This window comes from Chiloscyllium plagiosum, unplaced genomic scaffold (genome assembly GCF_037043375.1).
Source record: "Chiloscyllium plagiosum isolate Xiang-an unplaced genomic scaffold, Cpla_swu_hap1 HiC_scaffold_34, whole genome shotgun sequence".
In the NCBI taxonomy this organism is placed as follows: domain Eukaryota; kingdom Metazoa; phylum Chordata; class Chondrichthyes; order Orectolobiformes; family Hemiscylliidae; genus Chiloscyllium; species Chiloscyllium plagiosum.
The window spans coordinates 37,965,890-37,985,328 of NW_028270172.1; the positions used below are offsets into that span (position 1 = coordinate 37,965,890).

Consider the following 19,439-nt stretch of genomic DNA (forward strand, 5'->3'; position numbering starts at 1 on the left):
TCCTATCTTAATTCACTGGATAGATGGATAACAGAGAGATTCCACGTAGGTCACTTGCCACTCAAGTTGCATAGAATTTAAGCAGCTGACACCTTCAAGGCCACCAGAAGAGTGTGGGCCCACATTCCTGTCAGTTCAGAGAACTCACAAAGATTTATAGCTCAGGTTTTAGATGAGGTTGTTGACTTGCTCGCTGAGCTGGTAAGTTTGTTCACAGATGTTTCGTTACTATGCTAGGTAACATCATCAGTACACCTCCAGTGAGGTGTTGGCATTCTGCCCCACTTTTTGTTTATGTGTCTGGTTCTGTTGGGGTTGGTAGTGTCATTTCCGGTTTTGTTGTTGGTTCCATTCCTTAGTGGCTCGTATATTGGGTCCAAATTTACATGTTTGTCATTGGAGATCCGGGTTGAGTGACAGACTTACAGGAATTCGCATGCATATTTCTGTTGGACTTGTCCGAGGATGGATACATTGTCCTCGTCGAATTAGTGTCCTTCATTGTCTGAGTGAAGTGATACAAATGATAGCTGGTCATGTCCCTTGGTGGCTACTTGGTGTTTGTGTACCCTGGTGGCTAATTTTCTTACTGTTTGCCTTATGAAGGGTTCCTGGCAATCTTTACACAATTGTTTTTATTAACAATGGTCCTGTTGAGTTGTGAGTATAGGACCCTTTATACATGTTAGTAGTTGTTTTAGTGTGGCAGTCAGTCTGTGTGCCACCATGATCCCAGGGGTCATAGTAGTCTGGTGGCCATTTATGATATGTCCTTAACATATGGCAGTATGGCCAGTGTATCCGGGTGTGTTGTGTCTTCCTGTTGTGGTCTGTCGTGTAGGAATCACCAGGCTGCACTTTTTTGGGTACCTGTTGTTTTTACCTGTTGTGTAGGTGTTATTCTTCTGCTTTTGCAGCTCCAGTGTGCTGCAATGTGTTGTGGTTCACTTGAACAATGTTCTGATGCAGCTCTGTTTGTGGGTGTTGGGATGGATGCTGTTATAACTGAATATTTGGCCTGTGTGGGCGGCCTTCCTGTATATGCTGGTCTGGAGTTCACCATTTGCCTTGGGTTCAACTATGATGTCCAGGAATGGGAGTCGGTTGTTGTTTTCTTCTTCCTTGGTGAATTTTATGCCAGTAAGGATGTTGTTTATGGGTTGATGGATTTTCTTCAGCTGTGAGCATTTAATAATGTCAAAGGTGACATCTACATAGCAGATCCATAGTTTTGGCTGACAGTGAGTAGTGCTGTCCATGCGAGTCATTGCATGACTATTTCTGCTATTAGTCCTGATATCGGTGATCCCATGGGTGTTCCGTTGATTTGTTTGTATACCTGGCCGTTGAAGATGAAGTGGGCTGTGAGGCACAGATCGAGTAGTTTGAGGGTGCCATCTTTGCTGATGGTGTTGGTGGTGTAGGTTGCCTGTATTCCTGGTCATTTGAGTAGTGAGGCGAGTGTTTCCTTGGCTAGGAGGATGTTTATGGAGGTGAACAGTGCTGTCACATGACATCATAATCTCATCCCCATCTATTTTGGTGTCCTTGATGATGTTAAGAAACTCTTGGGTGAAGTGGATTGAGTTGTTCACTAGGTGGTTCAATCTTTGATGCTGTTCTTTTGCTAGTCTGTATGTTGGTGTTCCTGGGAGTGAAACTATGGGTCGGAGTCCTTGGTTTGTGTACCATGGAGAGTCCATAGAAGCGGGGTCTGTTGGATCCCACTGGCTTAATTTTTTTGGAGATCAGCTTTGTTAATTTCTCCTGTCAGGTGTAGATTTCTTAAGGAACTGTGATGTGGTTTTCCAATTGTGGTGTTCGGTCTGTCGCCATCAGTTGGTAGGTGTCGGTGTCTGCCAGTAGCGTTTTCGCTTTCTCTATGTATGTGCCAGCATCCATGAATATGGGGTGCGTGTAGTTGGTGCCGGGTTTGAGCATTGAGACATTATTAATTGGGTGTTTAAGATGGTGGCCCAGAGGAGTAAGTGGCAAGTTGAAGTTGCCAGGCACTCATTCTGATTTTCATGTTGAGAATTGTTGATGCCAAGTTTCCTTGTGGTGGTAGAATGTTGATGAGGCGAGATACGTTGTCAATGAGGCTGTTAACAAGCAATAAATCCCCCTTAATAGGCACCTTGCCGCTCCCTGGAGAGAATATCACCCTGATATCCATAACTCTGTATTAAAATGCAATGAGCTTCTCCCAATGGTGAGAAAGGACTTGCAGAACTTCTCATGTGATTCACCCACATTTCTCACCCCAGTCCTTTAAGATTCTGCCATTTGGTTAAGGCACTGACTTCTCCAATTCTTTATTTCATTTAAATTTTGAGCACATCTAACTTCATTTTTCATAAAATTTAAGCTTTTGGGTTTTCAACATCTTTAGGTGTTTGTGATTCTTTGTATTTTGTTTACTAAGTGATCCATTTATTCAAGATCACTTCCAATCACTTCACAATCACCTGAAGGAGCGTTGCTCCGAAAGCTAGTGTGCTTCCAATTAAACCTGTTGGACTATAACCCGGTGTTGTGTGATTTTTAACTTTGTACACCCCAGTCCAACACCGGCGTCTCCAAATCTTGACTTCCAATCTTTGACTTAGATGATGGAAGATTGACTGTAACCTTCGAGAAATTTGTCACTAATTCAATATTTATTGTGCATAGAAGCATTTCTCCAGCATTTATTTGGCAGTTATATTCCATAAAGGTGGAATTTTTAACTTTGTTTTCAAATCAAATCACTTCTTCCTTCTTTGGAAATAGCTACAACCTCAGAATTCTGTCAATGATAAGAGCCATTTAAGTGCTCAATTATTGACATTTTTTCAAATTGTTATTATAATGTGGAAACACTGGTAAGGCAGCATTTGCCGCCATTCTTGCTGTCAGTACAGTTGGATTGGAATTATGAACAATAGACCATAGAGATGGAAGGCTTTCTTCTCTGATGAACACCAATGAACTAGTTGGATTAAGCAGCCCTCATTCAGTATTTTTGATGATCAAAACATAGAATCTAATTTCATGGTTCACCTCAGTTGGTATGACAATACTCTACCTGTTAAACACAGAAGGCTAGTTCTTGCAGTCCCTCAGCGATCACCTCTATTGACGGTTTCAAAGTGTTCACAATTTCCTCAAAGACTCATATCTGGATGTTGTAATTTGCAACAAAGGACTCCAGGTGAGCCAAAACTATTGGCATCACTGCACCCTGGCATTGTGCAAGTTTGGGCTGATTGCCTGGTGCCTACCTCAATATTTAATGATATACCCGATACTTAGTACTCCTTTACCAGTCATAAAGGATGTTCAAGAGCACAGCCCTTTTAAATCAGGACTTTCAAAACAGGCAATCCCCCACTCACTGGTACTCCCTTCACCATGGAGTTCCATCTCTACACACATTCCAAACCCTGATAACATCCCTCCACCCACACCACTCCAGTTCTTCACTTCTCTTGATATTGGAGAAGAGCTGGTGAAAGGTTGGAGGGTGGGGGAGGTGAACAAAGTGCACAACGGGAAGCAGATTTGTGTTTGGCAGAATGCAGTGGCGAAGTAGAATTAAAGATAGAATAAAGGAAATGTTTAAAAGCTACCATTGAGCTGAAGGCTGGCTGCAGGGGCTTGTCTCCACATCATGACCTTACTGGAATGGCACCTAGCTGCTAGCCCTCCCTACTTACCAAGCCAATAGTCATGCTGTAACCATTACAGTCTATGAGAAAGGTAAAATCTTAATTTCAGATGCAATCAGTGGTGAACTGGTGGTGTACTATTCGTCGAACCTTTGCTGTACAATTGCAGTAAACGTGTAAAATGGTTAAATTCCACAACTCACGTGACAAAGTGCACCAGTATTGAGCCCCACTGTTCCCACAGTCACCATAAATGTGAATATTTAATTAAAATGCTGAAATGCCCATTCTACTTAACTGATTCAGGTTAGTTTTATTTGTTAAAGTGAAAATAACTAATCATTGTAACAAAACTGATTTTCCTAACTAATAGTAAAAACAATGGAAAACTGAATTACCAATTTATGACCATATAACTTCATCCTTACCCCTTTAAATCTCCCCCACATACAAACAGGCACACAAAGCGAAACAAACAAGATACAAATATCATGACAGAGGGGGGACAAAAAACATGGAAACACAATTCTGAATCACAGTCCACAATACAAAACTGGATGGACTGTTTTCACAATCCTTTCGAATCTGTTATGATAACACAATGTTAACTGCATAGCGATGTTTAGTCTTTAGTTCGCTGATTGGCTGGTTGGACCGGGGCCCTTTTTGGCCTTTTGAGTTTTGAATTTCTTTTTTAGTGCTTCCGAAAGTACTTTTCCTGCTCTTTCAACAGAGAAACGGAGAAAGCAATTTTACACAGAAAGGATATTGAGAGAGACATTGAAGCATCCAGCTCTGGAAACTTCCCGTTCTTCTGTTTCCCATTACCCTCACAGAGTTTTGTTAAGTTGCACCCAATCCAGAAGATTGTTATCGCACTTAGTATTAGGGACTAGACCAACCTCCCTCAAAACACGTTCGGGAGATATCCTGGACCCCAACTTTTGTTTTAATTTAAAGGCAACTGTAAACCCCTGTGTTCCACATATGATTCAATTGGTCCACCACTAAGCTTTAATCAAAACACAATTTATTTTTAAAATGCAATTAAATTGCAACAAAACAAATAACTTTACATTATTGACATACTGAACAAAACATGTATTATTTAATCATTCGTAATCAATGGTTCCAATATAGGCAGCACCCATCAACACGTCCTTTGGCAAAATGTAATGCAGCAAAAAATTATTATTCTCGCATGCTATGTCTCTCCAGTCCAGCAGAAAGAAACACTGAAAGAAACAATCTGCTCCTTTTGATTTTTTAGAGAAAAACTCGAAGTCTTCAATCTAGCAGCAGAGAGAATTCTAATGCAGCAGCTAACTAACAAAAAAACCCTACTGAAAGCAAAACCAAATTCCTCAACGTCTGTGAGAGCCTGACCCCATCCACTCATGATTCTTTTGGCTTACTATAAAAAAAAAATCCAGGGAGAAACCTAAAACTATTTACAAACTGCCTGCTGGCAGGAGACATCTTGGCACCACTATGACAAAACTCTTTAGAAAACAAGACAATACACATATCTCAAAGGCACAATATTGTCACATTAGTTCTCCTGAACCTACAACTGATGAAAGGCTTATGCCTGAAATGTCGATTCTCCTGCTCCTCGGATGCTGCCTGACCTGCTGTGTTTTTTCCAGTGCTACACTTTTCGACTCTGACTCTCCAGCATCTGCAGTCCTCACTTTCTCCTACAACTGATGGTACCAATGTCCCAAAATGTAACACTGGCTCACATGCATCAGTTAGTTTCACTTATTTTGCAAGTTGCAGACAACTCCTTGTACATTATCCCCTTTTAAAAGCAGTGTCCTTTTTCTCATTTTCAAACCACATTCCAAAAATAAAAAAAATGTGGTCTGTTACAATGGCTTGAATCTGATATCAGGACCTGACAAGGCATGAGATCAAAATAGGATTCCTGAGATAGGAACAAAGTCTCCATTTGGCTTCAATGCCAGTATGTTCCTTCAGAGCCAACATTCACTTCTATTTGTGATGTGGAAACAAACTGGTAATTTGCATTAGCACATTTAGATACCATCCCATATAACTCTCAATGGATTCAAATCACTGTTAGACTTCAGTCTCTCACAAAGATTTCGTGGTTGAAATTTTGAACATTCAAATCATTGCCATTTTATATTTTAAAAGTAGGTAGTTCCAAGATTATCAGTTTAATTATGTATGACTATATTTTAGTTTTATATAAAGTTGCTTTGAAAATTTACTTTTTTACATCATATTCTTTTCAAGTAAGAACTAGTTTAACACTAAATTGCATTCAGTAACGAAATGCAAACTCTATCAAATACATACTGCTTGGTTTACTGACATTTGATAGATGACATGTAACATGACAAGACCTGTCTGTATATATAATTAATCCAATATGGAATAGCTTAATCCTTTGAGGCCATATCGAAGTTTGCACTAACCTATAGCAATAAAATAAGCTGTTGCCACCGAAATGATTATTTTTAGACCAAACACAATCTTTGCTGGAGGCTCAGTTGACACAATTCAGTCCTACTCCACAACCTACACCATACCCAGCAATGAAAGCAAGACGTAGAGAATGAGAAATCAGTTAGCAACACACTATCCACTACCAAATAATCAAATAGGAAGGTGAAACCACCACATAATTGTATCATCCCTCTCCTTAGCCCAAATTAACTCTTGGAAAATACTATCAATTTGCATCTTCCATAATGCACACCCATGCCATATCAAGTAACCTGACGTAGCAATGCTTTCGCTTATAAATCAGAGTATTGAATTGATTCGTAAAATACTTACCTGAAAATTCAGGTGAAATAACTAGATATCTGCTAGACTATTACTCAGATTTATCAATCTCTGAGTTCAGCTGATAAACAATCTATTTGATTTGGTTATTGTTTTGCATCAGTCTCATCCACATTGATTTACTTGATATGACACACTAAAGTACTTAAAAGACACAGTAGAACATCAAGCAAAGGGTGTGATATACAGAACAGCAAATACATCAAAAAGTTCAGATTGGATCAACTTAGAGAAACAGAAGTTTCAAGCTGCAAACGGTCTTAATCAGGTCAACACTGTACAACTTAACTTCTTTTTCAAACCTTCTGAAGGATGATACAATACCATATAAAAAAAAATCACATGCTCTGCATCACTGCCAATATAAACATTTACTTTGGCACTGCTCGAGATGCAATACTTTGCTGCATTAAACCCCCTTCAAATCAGGACATTTATTTCACATTATTAAAATGCCATTTTATCTGACAAGAAATCTGTTACAGATCCTGTAGGGTGACTGGATTAACTTACTAAAAGGAACATCTGGAATGTAAATAGAAAGTAACAAGTTTTTTCTAAGATAGGTCATCACCTTATCCGCACAGAAACTTATGGAATGGATTTTTCCACATTCTGTTCCTTTGCATACCAACTTTTACATCTGCAATACATTTTCTTGTTACACAGTATTCCTGAAGGAATCTGTATTTTGTTCTATCGCTAATTATTTTGAAAATTCAAAGAATGGCTACAGCACAGATATTGAGTACTCAGGAAAGGGAAGGAAGTGGAGTTTAGGATTATCAGATCAGTCATGAATAAGATTGAATGGTGAGGCAGACCCAATGGCCTACTTCTGCTCCTGTATCTTTTGGTCACCTTATAAACTTAAAATGATGTTAGTTCAATGGTTTGGCACATATCAACAGGCATGGGTTTCTTCAAGAGCTCGTTTGCTCTAATTTATCAGGGTTTAAGGATTTCCTATTTCGCCGTGCTCTGATAAGATACAAAGTCATGTGGTTGCCCAATTCAGCATGTGCAAGGTCGTACAGTACAGTCAGTTTTGCTATAACGCGGGTTTCTTCAAGGTGAAATAGCTTTAACGTGATTGAAGAATTTAGACTATTATTTGTAGAACGTGAACTTGCCTTACCTGCATTGGCTATGATGTGATTCAGGCCCCATTAGTTTAAATGGTGCGGCTATTGCTCAATTTTCTTGTAACGCAACACTGCATGAGAATGGCACTATCACATTTTATCAGAACTGGAATTTATCAAATACTAATGCTGTGAATGTTATCTTCCAAATAAAGCATCAATACAGCTTTATCACATCTTTTTGTAAGCTAACACCGACTGTGCTGTTAGATTCTTTTGCTGTACATTGATACATTGCTGTGAATACAGAAATTCACTGATTAATGGGGGAGTAAAATGTAGAACATCCTCAGAATCACACTTTTTGATATGGCTTCTAAAGGAAGTTTTAAACAAAGCTGCTACTGCAGAATACAGATTGAAGTTTATGGATCCTTCGTACTACTAAATTATGAAAAGTATATTCACTTCCTGTCCATTGCAGCAGCATTTAATGCAGGAGTTACAAATAAAAATATTGCCAGAATTAAATTCAACTATTTAATTCTTATTTTGATTCTCATTTATCTTATTAGCATTCGTGGGTGAACACACTGACGTGGCAAGCATAGGAATAATCAGTTGCAGAAATCACTAAGTCATAGCAAGATGGAAGCATTTAAGCACTTTAGCTAAATATTTCAGTAAATAAGTCTGGAACGGTGAAAATGTTCACATGCTTGGGATTTGGGTACAAATTGCCATGTTCAAGAGAAAAGTTACTTTTTGATGGTGATTTGCAGTTTCTGTTTTATTTCTCTCAGTTGGCTGCCTTATACAACTCACTCAAAATAGTAATAAATCTTGGAAATGCTTTGTTAAAGACCTGCTGGGTCATAGATTATTTGATAATACTTAGTTAAAACAAAATGAAAATTAGCATAAATAAAGAGCTCACCACTTGGGCTGGGACTTGTTCCATCTTTGCAGCTGGGGTGCCTGGACGTGGGTAGAACTGATTGATGAACAAGCTAGGAAATTTATACTCTTGAATTAGTTTCAGAGTTTCTTGAAAGTCTGCTTCTGTCTCACCTGGAAAACCACAGATAATGTCGGTGGCAATTGTAATCCCTGGCACCCTGAGTAAAAAGATGAAAATTCAAATTAAAATGCATGTTATTTTCAAGTCAAATGTTCACTGCTTCATGGGTGCTGTCCCCTAGCTGAGCAGAGGTCAAAATGGTCAGTCAAACTTTCATATTTATATTCTGCTCAGCGCATTTATGCAGCATCATATCAACTGATTTAGAAAGAGTTGCTTTCTTGAAATGCTACAGTACCTCATATTTTTATCCTTTAGGTGACATAAATCATGTGTTTACAGTGTGCTGTTGAAAAGGCTAGGCAAATTCTTGCTGCAAATCTTGCAAATGATATACACTGCTGTTAGCAGATGCCACCTGTGCAGGTACAGAATGTTGAAAAATGGTAAATACTGTATTGATCAAGGCTGTCTTTTCCTAGATGGTTTTTAAACATTTGTTGATGGGATGAGGGTGTCAACACTTATTACATATCTCTAGTTGCCGAGAGGGCAGCTAAGGGTCAGCCACTTTGCTGTAACGAGGTAGGGAAGGCAGATATCCTTCCAGGAAACCAGATGGGCTCTTACAATTGCCAATGGGTACATGACTGCCATTACGCTAGCTTTTTTTTTTGAAACCTTCAGTCTTTTTTCATTGAATTCATATTTCACCATCTGGCATGATGGGGTTTAAACTTATGCCAGAAAAATGTTAGTCCGGGCCTCCAGTTTAGTAGTAAAGTGACGTTAGCGCCTCCCCATAATCATCATAAATAATAATCCAACTATCTCCCCATGCTATTCAACAGCAATTTCATTGCTGAATCCCCACAATCAACAAACTGGTATTTAGCACTGACCAGAAGCTAAATGGACCAATAAATAAATATTGTCACTATAAAAGCAGGCCAGGGCCTGGGTATTCTTTGGGGAGGTACCTCCTGACTCCCAAAGCCTTTTCACCAACTACAAAACACAAGTCAGGAACATAATGGAATGCTGATCACTCGTCAGAATGAGAGCAGGTCCAAAAACTCTGAAGAAGGTTGACAGCACACACAACAAAGCCGGATCGATTATTGCTCCATCCATCACTTTCAACATCACTCCTTTCATGAACAACAAACTGTGACAGTAGCATGTACCACCTACAAAATGCACTGTAGTAATAAAAGGGATAGTGGATATGAAGTTAACAGGAAACAAAGTCATGCTAACTATTGTTTCGCAGACAAAAGGGCAGTAAACATTTGGATTCCACAAGAATTCATATTAGAATAATGCATTCCTTGATCTATATCAAGACCCAATATTTGGGTGTGCAGTGTACAATTTTAATCTTTGCAAGTATGTGAATGAGAAGAATAGTAGGAGGCTTCAAAGAAACACAGACAGGTTGGTGGACAATGCAGACGTATGAAACTGAATGTCGGGAAATGTGAAGTGAAAGATTTTGAAAGACAGAATGAGGTGAGAAGCAGTGTAAAGTAAAGGTCTGATTTTTGCTCCTCAGGCAAAATTATAGTCAGAAAATCTCCCAGCTTGCCAGAGTCGTCCTGGGGAAAAATTGCCAAAGATGGCAGAACTTTCATTCTGGGGGATGTAGGCAAGCACAGTACTGAGGAATCTCAGTTATCTGAAGGACACGGGCGGGGAGTATTTCGTTCGGTTAATCGAATTCTGGATAATCAAATGCCAGATAACATGGTTTAGCCAAACATTTTGCGATTTTGCCGGATAATCTGATATTCAGATAATCGAGATTCCTCTGTATATTGCAAGGTGCACCAGCCACAAGGATCAGAGGCAACCAAGTTCTCCCCTCCCCCCCTTCCCACTCATTACTGTGATTATAATTGTGGAAGAGTAAAGGAGAAATAGAACTATAATGGTAGAATTTAAGATTACGTCCTTAATAACTGTAAAACTGTAACCACTGATATTCTTCAACACTCAGACATGAGCAACCATTTTTGTTAACAATCTTGAAAAGGCTGGTCATTTAAATAACATGACAGTTTCATAGACCCCATCTGCCCTTTATAAGTATTTACATCTATGTACAATACTGTAACTCTCATACTGTGATAAAAGGCTCTGGTTCCAGAAGTCATGGAGTCTGTTTGAACTGAGTTTAAATGGCTCTGCTGAGTTCAGGTTTTCCCGATGTGAGGCACATTTCACCCTGTTCCTCTACCAGCAAAAGAAAAAATGTGAACTTCCAGAGCAAGGTTTCAGGTGCAAGCTTAGACACTTCATGAAGTCTTCATGACTCTAAAAACCTGGGCCAATGGATACAATTCTAAAAGGGATGCAGCAGGAAAAGAAAAATCTGGAAGTGTATGTTCGCAAATCATAGAGTGGTGGGTAGCATGAGCAATGAATTAATTAGATATATGGGATCCTGGATTTTACACATGGAAGCATGATGTACAAAAACGACAAGATTATGGTGAACCTGCATAAATAAATGGTTCAGCTTCAGTTGGAGTCTTGTGTGCAACCTGTGCATCACATTTTAATGATGTGAAGGCATTAGACAGGATGAAGAAAAGGTCTGTGAGAATGTTTCTGAGCAATTTCATTTATGTGGACAGATTGCCCAAGTAGTGACTATTGCTCTTAAAGAAGAGAACATTAACAAGAACTTTCATAAATGTGTTCAAAATCATGAAGGGTCTCAACACAATAAATAGGGAGAAATGGTCTTATTGATAGAAGGGTCAAGAAGAAGATGACACTGATTTAAAGTGGCTGGCAAAAGAACTAAAGGTAACATGGGGAATTTAGTTTTTACACAGTAAATGGTTAGAATCTGTGATGCATTGCTTGCGAGTGTGATGGAGACAAATTCCATTTTAGCCTTCAAGAAATTGGATAAGTTTCTGAAGAGAAAAGATTTGCAGTGTTTTGGGAGAAAGGTGGGGGAATGCAACTAGTTGAGTTGACCATATGAGAGTGACCATGAAAATGATAGGTCAAATGGATCCTTCCATGCTTTTTGTATGCTTATGGCATTGACTTTCTTTCTCAGTTTTACACTAAAGGTAACTTACAATGAAATGTAAAAGAAAGGAAATGGAGACATTCTGTCAGGAAATGCATAACACTGATTTAATATATATAAAAAAGGAAGATTTTAATATCTTATACACAAATCATTAATTCATGATCACTGAATCACAAAAGTGCTACAGTGCAGAAGGAGGCCATTCAGTCCATTGTGTGCAAAATGGATCTCCAATGAACATTATGACAGTACTATTTGCCTGCTTTTCCCCATATCCTTATACAGTATTTAAATAGAAACACTCATCCAATGTCCTCTTCAATGCTTCAGTTGAACTTGCCTCCAACACATTTTGAGGCAGTGCATTCCAGACCCAAATCATTTATGATGAAATTGTAGACGTGTACTGTACCTTTAAGAGAACTGAAACTTCTGGCTGGCACAGAGTGTGCTGAAAATTTAAAAATGTAACATTTGGTTGTAAAACAAATAGCTGGAGCTGCATTGCCATAGTACACAACAAATTCAAATTTTGACAACCAGTTTCAATTATCCCCAGATATCAAAATCCAATTGAATTTGAATTTTACTATTTTGGATGACATCAAACCAAAGAGCCAGTCTGATGTTTTGGGTTTTTTGAACTGCTGGGGAGAACAGCAAAGAGCAGCCACACACCAAGAGACTGCCAGCAGAATAGCTCTCTGAAAGGTACCTGTCCATAAGGAAGCTGTGTAGCAGAAGACCGAAGACAACCTAATGAAATCTACAGAGAAAGTTCAACATCCTAAGATGACAAATGATTTTGAAAATTGATTTGCTGTAAATTTAAGAGGGAGTTTATTGGACCAGTATTGTCGAGTGGGGAGTAAAAATAGGTTTAAGAGAAAGGTGTTGCAAATAGCTGTTGCTTAATATTCTCTATTGTACTGAAAGAATAAAATTGTTAATTTTTTCTTTAAATAGTGATATTTCAGATAGTTCTTTGCCACACAAAATTTAACAGATTACGACATGAGCTGAGCTTTTCTGTGTGACTGGTTTAAATTAGAAGGGTTTACCCCGTGTCATAACACATTTTGTGTGAAATTTATGAAACACTTGAAACCTGTACTCCATCATTCTCAATTCTTCTGCAAGTTGGGACAGTTTCTCCCTATCTATCTATCCCAACCATTCCTGATTTTAAAAACTTCTACCTAAGTCATCTTCTCTTCAAGGCAAATAATCTAACCTCTTCAAACAATCCTTATAACTGACGTTGACGTTTATCATCCCTGAAACCATTTTTGCAAAGTGCTTTTGCCATTCTCTCCAAAGCATTCACATCTTTCTTATAAATTAGCATCCAGAACTGTACACAACACTCCAGTTGAGGTCTAACTAATATCTTATACAAATTCAGCATCACCTTCTTGCTTTTGAATTCTATGCCCCTATTATTAAAGCCCAAGATACTGCCTGCTTTATTAACTGCTCTCTCTATCGAGCTATTTTCAGTGGTGTGTGCATAAGTATTCTAGGTCCCTCTTACAATTTCTGGCCATTCCTATTTCATATTGTCTGCCCATCTTCTTCCCATCAAAATATCACATTTTACACTTCCCCACACTGAAAGTCAGCTACCACTTATCTGTCAATTCCAACTTGTTTATTCCTTGTTTAAACTCTTCATTGTAAGCTGTAAGGAAGACAGAGTCCGAAATTGCATATCATTTGCAAACATTGTAACTGTCCTTGCATACTGGTATCTAGATCATTAATATATATCAGGAAAAGTGAGGATTCCAATACTGACCCCTGGGAAGTCCACTACAAACCTTCCTCTATCCTGTAAAATAGAGATTAAGCACTTCACTGTTTTCTCCCAGTCAACCAATTTTGTACCCATGTTGTGACTTGTCCCTTTCATACCATGAGCTATAATCTTTCTCTCAAATCTGGTGTGGTGCAATGTATCAAATACCTTTTGAACGTTCATGTACATCATATCAACAGCATTATCCTCAAAGATCCCATTATGTCACCTCTGCAAAAACCTCCAGTAAGTTAGTCAAACACAACTTCCCCTAGACATCCATGTTGGCTCCTCCGAAATAAACAAACCCTTTACATGTGGCTACTAATTCTATTCTGAATAATTGCTTCCAGAAGCATCCCTACTGGCAAAGTTAAACTGACTTGTCTGTGAATACTAGGATGAACCTTCCAACTTTTTAAAAAAAATATGGGTATTAAGCCTGCAATTCTTCAGTTCTCTGACACCTTTTCCGAGTCTAGGAAAGCAGTAAAGCTATGGCCAACACCCCTGCAATTTCATTCTTACTCCCTTCAATATTCTTGGATGCCTCTAGTCCCTTGTCAATAATAAATATCAATACTTTGTTCAACATTTCCTCCTTATTAATTTTGAACACTTCTTGTGACCGAGCTTCCTTCTCAGACGCTCTGGCTTGGGTAGAATCTACCTCGTTGAAAAAGACAAATACAAAGTTTAATTTAATACCAAAGGCATGCCTTTGCTTCCATGTCAAACTTCTTTTGTTACTAATTAGCTTTTCTTCTCCACTTACCACCCTTTTACTAATGATATGTCTTTTGAAGACATGGGAATTTCTCATTCTTTTTCATATTGCCTCTTGGCTTCTCTATGCTTTTTCATTTCCCCTCTGAACCTTCTGTATTCCTCCTGGTTCTCAATTATATTTTCTGTCTGACACCTGTCATAAATACACTTTGTTTATGTCATTTTAATTTCTATCTTCGTTTTCATCCAATGAACTCTGGGGTTCTTTGCCTTCTCTCCCTTTTGAGGGAGTGTACCTTGACAATACCAGAACCATTCCCTCTTTGAAGATAGCTCAATGTTCAGCTAGTTTCTCCTGTCAAACATTTATTCCAGTCTGTCTTGCTCAGCTCTATTCTTTCCCTATTGAAGCTGGCTTCCCCTACTTAATTATTCTTCCTCTGGAATGCCTATTGTCCTTTGCTGTCTTCATTCTAAACCTTCCAATATAATGATCATTGTTCCTGACATGTTCTCTCACTGACACTTGATCTACTTGGCCTACCTCATTTCCAAGAAACAAGTTGATCAGCGCATTCTTCCTAGTTGGATTGAGTACATACGGCTGTTGAAAATTTTCCTGAAGACAATCTAGGAATGTTTCCCCCGTTCCACTCTTAAACCTATCACTGTCCCAGGTAGTTCAAGTCCCCAATTAGAACCACTCAATAATGTTAGCATTTCTCTGCAATTTCCCTGAAGATTTATTCCTCTATATTTTTCTCAGGAGTTGGTGGTCTACAGACTCAACTGAGCAATGTAATTGCAACCTCTTTGTACAATGGCTATAGCCAGATAGATTCCATATCAGCCACCACTCAAGCTCTGAGATCTGGAGCTCTAATTTCTGCTGTCAGGATCCATGATTTCCCACATACTACATGCCTCATTTCCACTTGACTGCATTAATTGCCATAAAAGACCTAGGAGCAGAGGTAGGCCATCTGTTCCTTTGAGACCTATCTGAACATTATTTCTCTTAAGTTAACTATATCGTACTCTGGATTATCTGTAGCAATTTATTATGTTGACCCTGATTTACCCTTATTCCTGAATGTTTCACAATTAAATCAAAGTACAGTACTTTGAAAATGACATGATTTTCTAATTTATAGCAAAGTAAGAACAGTCCCCAACAGCAGTTTCCCACCAATCAATGCCTTTATATCATTGCCATTTTGACGAGTTGGCTTGATGTGGAACATTTAATTTAGTGAGCAGATCTAAGGCATTTATCCTTAGAAACAAGGTTAAAAAAATAATTTCTATCATATCATTCATTTTTCTATCAAAAATTACAATATGTCCCCATCATACAGCTAATTGTCTCTTATAAATTAAGATTTTTTTAAAAACTACCTTAATCATCCCAACCCTAGGTTGTGGAATTTTGGCCTATCATAGGACTTAAGAACATCTAACACGTTGAGACCTGTCATATTCATTTTAGTATTTACTCCCTGGAAGTGAGGATTGTTGGCTCTGGCAACATTTATTCCTTATCCCTAATTTCTCTTGAAAAGATGATGGGTTGTGTCATAGTTTTAAGTCAAGACGGAGTGTGGCTTGGAGGTGATCTCAGGGTGATGGTGCTCCCATGCATCTGTTGCCCTTGATCTTCTACAATTGCAGGCTTGAAGAGTACTGTTAGCTGTCTCTTGGTGAGTTCTGTAATGCATCTTGTAGACTGTACATTGTTTGCATGACATCAGGGGTGAAGGGACTGAACGCTTAAGGTGAGCAGCTGGCAGTCAAGCAGGCTCCACTCTTTTTGGAGCCACATTCATTAATGCAATTGGACTACACTCAATCACAGACCTGACTTGTAGCTTGTAATTGGTGCCTAGGCTTTGGAGAGTCAGGAAACAAACTACTTGCTCTTAAATTAACTATATTGTACTCTGGATTATCTGTAGCAATTTATTATGTTGACCCTGATTTACCTTTATTCCTGAATGTTTCACAATTAAAACAAAGTACAGTACTTTGAAAATGATATGATTTTCTAATTTATAGCAATGTAAGGACAGTCCCCAACAGCAGTTTCCCACCAATCAATGCTGCAGAATTGGAGTACTGTGTCCAGTTTTGGTCCCCACACCTCAGGAAGGACATACTGGCACTGGAGCGTGTCCAGCGGAGATTCACACGGATAATCCCTGGAATGGTAGGTCTAACATATGAGGAATGGCTGAGGATCCTGGGATTGTATTCATTGGAGTTTAAAAGATTAAGGGGAGATCTAATAGAAACTTACAAGATAATACATGGCTTGGAGAGGGTGGATGCTAGGAAATTGTTTCCGTTAGGCGAGGAGACTAGGACCCGTGGACACAGCCTTAGAATTAGAGGGGGTAAATTCAGAACAGAAATGCGGAGACATTTCTTCAGCCAGAGAGTGGTGGGCCTGTGGAATTCATTGCCACGGAGTGCAGTGGAGGCTGGGACGCTAAATGTCTTCAAAGCAGAAATTGATAAATTCTTGATGTCACAAGGAATTAAGGGCTACGGGGAGAATGAGGGTAAGTGGAGTTGAAATGCCCATCAGCCATGATTGAATGGCAGAGTGGACTCGACGGGCCGAATGGCCTTACTTCCGCTCCTATGTCTTATGGTCTAATTCCCAAGCTCTCTGGGTTTTGTACCCATAGTTTTTATATGACTTCTTCAGTTTAGATTCTGGTCAAAGGCAATCCATAGGATTTAATATTGAGGAACTCAGTGATGATGATGCCATTGAATGTTAAGGAGAGATGGTTAGTTTTTTTATTTTGGAGATGGCCATTGCTTGAAACTTGTGTACAAATATTACTTGACACTTATCACCCCAAGCCTAGAAGGTGGGAGAGGAAGTGTTGGAGGTGATTCCCTCGAATACCAAGAACAGCAATTACTGTTTTATATGCTGTTGCACTGTTTTGGAAGTTTGGAGAAAAAAAAAGTCAAAAACAACAGCAATTTTAAAAGGGAGAAGACCAAACAAAGGAAGCACAAGGTGAGGTCAGTACAGGAGAGAGAGAGAGAGAGAGAGAGAGAGAGAGAGAGAGAATGAAACCCACATTGCTAACTGACACAGCAGTGAGCCCGCGCAGTTACTGCCTTTGCTGTTTGAATTCATGTTTCACTGGATATCAGAATGCGTCGGGGAAAATTAAAAAAGTGAAATTTACAACTGATCGGGAGAGGTCACACCACAGAAACAGATAAGTGGATATTTAAGCATGGCCTTACAGTAAGTAGCGAATAGAGTGGGTTCTTTCTTGATTATATGTTTTATTGTGCTACGTCTCTTGATTAAACTTAAAATATAAACCATTAGTATAAATTTAACCTGGAGCAGTGTTTTGTAGAGGAAAAGGACAGGGCTATTTTCTAGGTCTGTAGATTCAAAGAAGTAAAAATGACCTTTAGTAGAGTGATATGCTCTCCTTGTCAGATATGGGAGTTTAGGGAGAGTTTACAAGTTACTGAGGATTATATCTGCAATAAATGCTTTTGGTTGCGAATCCTATCAGATTGAATGGATCGGTTGGAGAGGCAGTTAGAGGCAATGAGGAATTTACAAGAGCAAAGGCATGTGATGGATGGCAGTTATAGGAAGGGGGGGACGTCTCAGATACAGTCACATAGGTGGGTTAACTCCAGGAAAGGTAAGAGAGTAGACAGGTAATGCAGGTGACTTCTGTGGCTATCCCCATTTCAAAATATTATGCTATTTTGGAAAATGTAGGGGGTGATAGATTCTCAGGGGAACGTAGCACGAAGTCAGGTATCTGATATCGAGACTGGCTCTAAGGTAATGGGAGATACGTCGGGTTCCAAGCAATCGATTGTTTTAGGGGACTCTCTAGTCCGAGGTACAGACAGATGTTTCTGTGATCAGCAGCAAAAAATCAGAATGGTATGTTGCTTCCCGGTGCCAGGATCAAGGATATCTCAGAGAGGGGGCAAAATGTTCTCAAGGGGAAGAAGGGCCAACAGGAGGTCGTTGTACACACTGGAACCAACGACATAGGAAGGATTTAACTTAGTAAGGTTGGGGTGGAGGGGTGGTGGTGGTGGTGGGTGGGACCCAGGGAGATTCAGTCAGAGCAGGCAGGGATAAGCAATTATAGAAACACGGCTCAGGGATGGACAGGACAGGCAGCTTAATGTTCCAGGATAGAAGTGCTACAGGAAGGACAGAAAGAGAGGCAAGAGAGGAGGGGGAGTGGCGTTTTTGATAAGGGATAGCATTGCAGTTGTACTGAGGGTATATTCCCGGAAATACATCCAGGGATGTTATTTGGGTGGACCTGAGAAATAAGAAAGGGATGAAGGCCTTCTTGGGATTGTATTATAGACCCCCTAATAGTCAGAGGGAAATCGAGAAACAAATTTGTAAGGAGATCTCAGTTATCTGGAAGAATAATAGGGTAGTTACAGTAGGGGATTTTAATTTTCCAAACATAGACTGGGACTGCCATAGTATTAAGATGGAGAGGAATTTATTAAGTGTGTACAAGACAATTTTCTGATTCAGTATGTGGATGTACCTACTAGAGAAGGGGCAAAACTTGACCTACTCTTGGGAAATAAGGCAGGGCAGGTGACTGAGGGGTCAGTGGGGGAGCACTTTGGGGCCAGCGACCATAATTCTCTTAGATTTAAAATAATGATGGAAAAGGATAGATCAGATCTAAAAGTTGAAGTTCTAAATTTGGGAAAGGCCAATTTTGATGGTATGAGGCAAGAGCTTTGAAAAGCTGATTGGGGGCAGACATTCGCAGGTAAAGGGATGGCTGGAAAATGGGAAGCCTTCAGAAAAGAGATAACAAGAGTCCAGAGGAAGCATATTCTTGTTAGGGTGAAAGAAGAGGTTGCTAGGTACAGGGAATGCTGGATGACTGAAGAAATTGAAGGTTTGGTTAAGAAGAAGGAAGGAAGCATATGTCAGGTATAGACAGGATAGATCGAATGAATCCTTAGAAGAGTATAAAGGAAGTAGGAGTATATTTGAGAGAGAAAACAGGAGGGCAATAAAGGGATATGAGATAGCTTTGGCAAATAGAATTAAGAAGAATCCAAAGGGTTTTTACAAATACATTAAGAACAAAAGAGTAACTAGGGAGAGAAAATGGCCCCTCAAAGATCAGCAAGGTGCCTTTGTGAGGAGCAGCAGGAGATGGGAGGAGATACTAAACGAGTATTTTGCATCAGCATTTACTGTGGAGAAGGAATTGGAAGATATAGAATGTAGGGAAAT

General features: G+C 39.3%; 1 protein-coding gene across 3 annotated transcripts in view; it reads right to left on the reverse strand.

Moving 5' to 3' along the window:
- Positions 1-19,439, reverse strand: part of cdkal1 (CDK5 regulatory subunit associated protein 1-like 1) — a 616,294-nt gene that overhangs the window by 162,844 nt on the left and 434,011 nt on the right. For all 3 annotated transcript variants that reach the window (XM_087978607.1, XM_087978608.1, XM_087978609.1), the window contains exon 11: positions 8,493-8,673. In XM_087978607.1, coding sequence (XP_087834733.1) covers positions 8,493-8,673 — 181 coding nt within the window. The remainder of the gene's footprint in view (positions 1-8,492; positions 8,674-19,439) is intronic.